The sequence below is a fragment of the Nicotiana attenuata genome, unplaced genomic scaffold, assembly GCF_001879085.1.
Source record: "Nicotiana attenuata strain UT unplaced genomic scaffold, NIATTr2, whole genome shotgun sequence".
In the NCBI taxonomy this organism is placed as follows: domain Eukaryota; kingdom Viridiplantae; phylum Streptophyta; class Magnoliopsida; order Solanales; family Solanaceae; genus Nicotiana; species Nicotiana attenuata.
The window spans coordinates 153,758-159,573 of NW_017671876.1; the positions used below are offsets into that span (position 1 = coordinate 153,758).

The window sequence follows — 5,816 nt, forward strand, 5'->3', positions numbered from 1 at the left end:
TTATGGTCATTGCGAGATCCCGTGGCTTCACCTGGAGGGCCCGAGGCAAAGTTCGAGGGTTCCCTAGCTCGACCTCGGGGCAGCATAAATCGGTGGTTACCTTGGGCAAGCGGGAGGTTCCCACGACACGCCACCAAAGCTGACAATACCTGCAAGAGTAGTACTAGTCTGCACCAGGCTAGTAAATAGCTATACCAGCTACATTTTTTTATAATAATTACGCATGTACCATGTTGGGATTTCCCCTCTATATAAAGGGAACCCTTATCATTTTGTAAAGATATACAACATACAACATTGAATACAAGAACAAGAACATTCTCTGTTGTCTAACTTAAACATATTCTCCTTAGATCTTATTACTTATATTTATTGTTGTGTTTCATTAATTGTTCTTCATGTATTGCTCATTATTGATCATAAAGAGCCCTCACCAAGGCCCTTAGAACTGTTAGTTCTCCATCGACTATTCAAAGCCCAACGCCTGGCTCGACCTCGAGGCCCCGTATAAGCCAGCTCGAGGCCCCGATTCTTAGCCATGCGGTTTGCCTAATGTACTGTCTTCAACCTCCTACCTCATTTTCTAGTCTTACACTTAGCATCTACTGCCTAACAACTAGCATAAAAATAAATCACGTATTTTTAGAACCACAAAATCAAATCTAATTGTAATTACCATTTTCAAGGCAAACATTTCTTTAGACAAAAAATTAATCGTGTCTTTGAGATGAAAGACACTTACCTCAGTTTCATCATCAGATTCTCCAATGGCCATATGTGCTGGTTCATCATCATCATCTGATCTTTCATCTGATCTTTCTCCCCAAGCAGCGACCATAGCTTTTGTTGATCCTTTGTTGTTGCTTTTCTTATGTTGAACCTGTTCATTCTTCTTGTTCCTTTTCAGCTCTTTCCTTCTTCCATTAAATTTCCCACAAAGGACAGTTCTTGATATGGTGATCAGTCTTTCCACACTTGTAGCAGCCATCATTTGTTTGCTTCTCGGAAGCTTTTAATTAGATGTAGCTTCCACTTTTTGAAGAACCCTTTCCTCTCCTCGGGTGCTTCTTGAAGTCTTTGGTAATCATAGCCATTTCATCATCTTCCAGATCAGAACCTTCAGTGATTCTGAGTGCCAAGCTCTTTTCCTTCTTAGGGACATCCATCATCATGGTTTGTCTCCTAACATAGGTAGTAAGATTTACAATCAATTCATCTAGTGGGAGAGTGGCAATATTCTTTGATTCCTGGATAGCAGTGGTCTTGCTCTCCCAAGTGATAGGCAAAGCATTAGGAAGTATCTTCTCAACTCTTACTTCTTCAGGAATAATCCTTCCAAGAGACTTTAGCTCATTTGTCAGTGTAGTGAATCTAGTGTACATCTCTTGAATGGATTCTCCATCCTTCATAGCAAAGTTCCCGTACTGAGAGTACAATAGAGTTCCTCTTGATCTCTTCACCTGAGTTGTTCCTACTTGAGCCACCCGCAGTGTGTCACAAATTTGCTTAGCAGTGGCACAGTCTTAGATTCTGCTGTACTCATCAGGACCAAGTCCAAAAATAAGCCATTTCTTGGCTTTAGCCTTCTTCTCCCACTTTTTCATGTCCTCAGCAATGCAATCCGCTCTTGTCTTTGGCACATCTACTCCTTCAGCCTTCTTCCTTAATGTAGCTAATGGACCATCAGTGACAATGTCCCGTAGCTCATAGTCCTCTCCTTGAATATGATCTCTCGTTCTTTTCTTCCACCAAAAGCAGTACCTGCCATTAAAGAGTGGTGGCCTAGAAGTGGCTTGTCCATTCAAGTGTCCAGATAGTGCACTCATCTTGATCTTCTCCTAAGGTATTAGCATCTTCAAGGATAACACACTTTGATACCAATTGATATTTTATACTTCAGTACCACACGGGGGGGGGGGGGGGGGTAGGGTGATTTGTGTGGTATCTAATTTTCACGTGCACAGATTATAGAAGGACCCAGTTCTTCTATGTGTTCCTTATACTACTCTTGCGGAATAGTAAATGCGAAAAGTAAAGAATACAAGTATTTTCATGTGGAAAACACCCGGCTCAAAAGGTTAAAAAACCACGACCTACTACTCAGTAGGATTTTCCCAACACTTCACTAAATCACTAAGCCAAAACAACATTTACAAAACTCTTTGTAAACCTAAGGATTACCTCTAATCCCTTTGTGGCAACCAACCTCTAGCTGTTGCGACAACTTCAAGTTACCTCTAACTTGAATACAACACTCAGAGTACCTAGTACAATTGCTTCTAGATAAAGTTGAAAGGTACAATTTGAAACACCTACTACAATGAAACTAGAGTAAAAGAAAAACACTTGGAATTGGTTCTTCTATCTGGTTCATGTAGCATAAGGTTCGCACACTTTAATCACACAAGAATTGCTTGCAAAATGCCTTGATATTTTTCTCTCAACTCACGTTTAACTTTAGTGTTTGTGCGTACCTATAAAATAAGAACATCCTGCAATTTATAGAGTTAGTAGAATAGGAAATAACTAGAGTCTAATGCTATACTCTTCCACGGTGGAAGAGTTTTAGTTTTCTTCAACTTCTAACTTCTCCCTTATCTATGATAGATTTAACTTCGAGTAGGGAGTCTTTCTCCTTATCACCTATGCAACCTTTTCGTTCAGGAGATATCAGATGTAATCACTTAAGCTTATCTTCTTCACGTGCATGCCTTGTATTCGAAACTGCCCGTGTTTGTGTACACTGTGTATAGAACTGGTTAATGCTTGTGTGCCTTTATCAATTAGCAAAACAAACTTCACTTAGACCAACAGTATCTTTAGGTTTTTTTATCCCGACAATTGATATCAGAGCCAATGGTATGGCGGAAGTATGGAGATGGTAGAGTGTGGCTTGGGGCCCGGCTTAGTACCTTTGCCCGTCTATAGGGTTTACAACCCTTACCCGTAGCTGTGATGACGCATACATAGCCTTTGAGCTTCGTTGAACGTAAATACTCAAGATCAAGTGGGTGACATAAAATTAATCTCCAAATTAGCACATAAATGGTGATGGGTCATGTGGACCTTAGTTCAAGGGGGAGATTGTTGGGTGTGTGTGAACAAAGTCCCACATGGAAACTAGAAAGGAAAAAGATTCTACTGATAAGGAGTTGGATACTCTTAATGGTGTGAGGCCTTTTGGAACAACTCGTGATGGCTTGGCCCAAAGCAGAACGATATCACACCGTGTTAAGAGTATCTTTGGGTCATTTTATCCCAACACTACACATGCATGTACACAAATTGATGTAAAAAGAAGTTCTCAGAGAAAAATAATTATATATTGATGTAAACATGTCATTAGATATATTTTTTGGTACTTAATGGATCAAAGCATCGAAAACTCTTATATAGTTGGGATATTTTCCTATACATCCATATTATAAATTTAGGTACCCATTTTAATTAAAGTTAATTATTTACCAATCCTAATTGGGGTTTCTTTATAAATTATACACATTCGCCTTAAAAGGCTGTTAAATCATAATTAGATAGATAACCAAGGGAAATACATTGGGTGACGCGTGGACTTAACTTATGTTTGCAATAGTCACAAATATTAGCGTAACACAAGAACAACCAAAACACACAAATGATCATATGTAGGTGACCTACCATTAGGGGTGTTACATGGTTCTATTTGGATCGGGATTGCCTTAGAGATGACAAACCATGTAAGTCAGTTCTTCAAATATTGGAACCAAACCAAACCAATTAAGTCGATTCTTAATCGATTCGGTTTTTGTCAGTTTTTTGGTTTTTCGGTTATTTATTGATTTTATTTTTAAATATGAGACATAAGCAACCAAACACATTTTTCGGCGACCACATTTTCAGTGTAACACTATCAAACCAATTACTCTTTGAGATCTATCATTTACCAAGATATATTTATGTTAATTGAATCAAATAGTGATGAATAATTTAAGTACTCAATTAAAAATTGATTATTTTAACATGAAATAAATTCTTGTATTTAGCAAAACAAAATGTTAAGGAGCTTGAGCTATGGCTGAACTTGAAGATTCTAGAAGAAGAAGAAATGAGGGAAAATGTAATCTCTGTTATTAGCTGACGAAGAATGAGAATGAATAATTGTACAGTACCATTAACTAACTACTGTATTTATACATAAATACCAACTAACTAACTATTGGTAGTCATAACTAATTACTCCTAACTAATAGATAGTTGGGACCTACAATACTCAACACTCCCCCTCAAGTTGAGGGATGAAATACATTTTTCATGCCTAGCTTGGCTAGTAGATATTCATGATGTGGCTTGCTTAGACCCTTAGTCAGCAGATCTGCTAGCTGCTCAGTTGTTCTGATATGTTTAGTTTTAATCAGACCTTGAATGAGCTTTTCTCTCACAAAATGACAATCAACGTCAATGTGTTTGGTTCGTTCATAAAAAATAGGGTGAGCTGTAATTTATATAGTAGCCTTGCTTTCATAATGCAAATGTACAGGCTGAAACAGTTCAGTTCCAAAGCTCCTTAAAGAGTCCTATTATCCACACCACTTCTGCTACAGTAGAGGCCATACTTCAAAATTCAGCTTCAGCAGAGCTCCTGGACATAGTTCCCTGGTTTTTTGACTTCCATGATATCAGTGCTTCACCAAATTTCACTACATAGCCTGTCACTAATCTCCTTGACACTAAACAAGCCCCCCAATAAGAATCACAGTATGAAGATAGAGATTTTCTTGTTTTTGCAGGCATAAGCAGTCCAAGTCCAGGAGCATTTTCTATGTACCTCACCACTCTTTGGGCAGCTTCCATGTTAGAAACCTTAGGTGCATGCATATACTGACTGAGCACTTGAACCACAAAGGCATTGTTAGGCCTTATCATGGTTAAGTACAGCAACCTTCCATTTAGTCTCTAATAGCCTCCCTTGTCTTCAAGTTCTTTATCAACTGCAGTTCTAACATCTGGTATTTGCTTATCAAACTCAATGGATATCAGCTTGTGATTCAACTCCAGAGGTGTTGATGCTGACTTTACACCTGCTAGGCCTAGTTTATAAACTAGTTTTAGAGCATACTTCCTTTGGCACATAACAATTCCTTCCTGAGATCTAGAGAACTCAATCCCTAGAAAGTATTTAAGTTCACCAAGATCTTTCATGTTGAACCTCTCCTGCAAATCCTTTCTGACTTGTTTGATCAGTCTTAGACTACTTGCAATCACTAGAATGTCATCTACATAGACAAGAATGACTACTAACTCTGAATTCATCTTCTGAGTAAACAATGAATAGTCATTGTGACCTTGAGCAAATACCATATCTATAAGACCTTCAGTTAGTTTCAAGTTCCACTGCCTAGGTTCCTGTTTTAATCCATAGAGTGACTTATGCAATCTGCAGACATGCTGACACTCCCCCTGGCTTGAAAAGCCATCAGGAACATGCATATACACTTCTTCAAGAAGATCTTCTTGAAGAAAAGCATTGTGAACATCCCTTTGGAACATATACCATACTGAAGTAGCAGCTAATGCAACCACAACCCTCGCAGTAACCATTTTAGCTACAGGTGAGAAAGTTTCTGTATAGTCCAATCCTTCTTGTCGATTGTAACCCTAAGCCACCAGCCTGGCCTTATACCTCTCCACTTCACCAGATGACTTGTATTTGACTTTAAACACCCACTTGAAACATATAGAACCTGATAAGTTAGGATTTTGACTACTTATTAGCGCCTTTTTACTTTCATTTTAGTCCAAAAGTGCTTAATTGTATTCCCAAAAATTGATGAATTGTG

General features: G+C 38.4%; 1 protein-coding gene across 1 annotated transcript; it reads right to left on the reverse strand.

Annotated features, from left to right (window-relative positions):
- Positions 1 to 4,593: 4,593 nt before the first annotated feature.
- Positions 4,594 to 4,902, reverse strand: LOC109210674 (uncharacterized mitochondrial protein AtMg00810-like). Its single transcript, XM_019374127.1, has one exon. It carries the CDS (start codon positions 4,900 to 4,902, stop codon positions 4,594 to 4,596), a length of 309 nt encoding a protein of 102 aa, XP_019229672.1.
- Between the last annotated feature and the right edge of the window lie 914 nt (positions 4,903 to 5,816).

What these genes read in the sequence shown, in the direction of transcription:
- LOC109210674 (XM_019374127.1), bottom strand. Translation starts at nt 4,902, where the DNA reads ATGATAAGGCCTAACAATGCCTTTGTGGTTCAAGTGCTCAGTCAGTAT.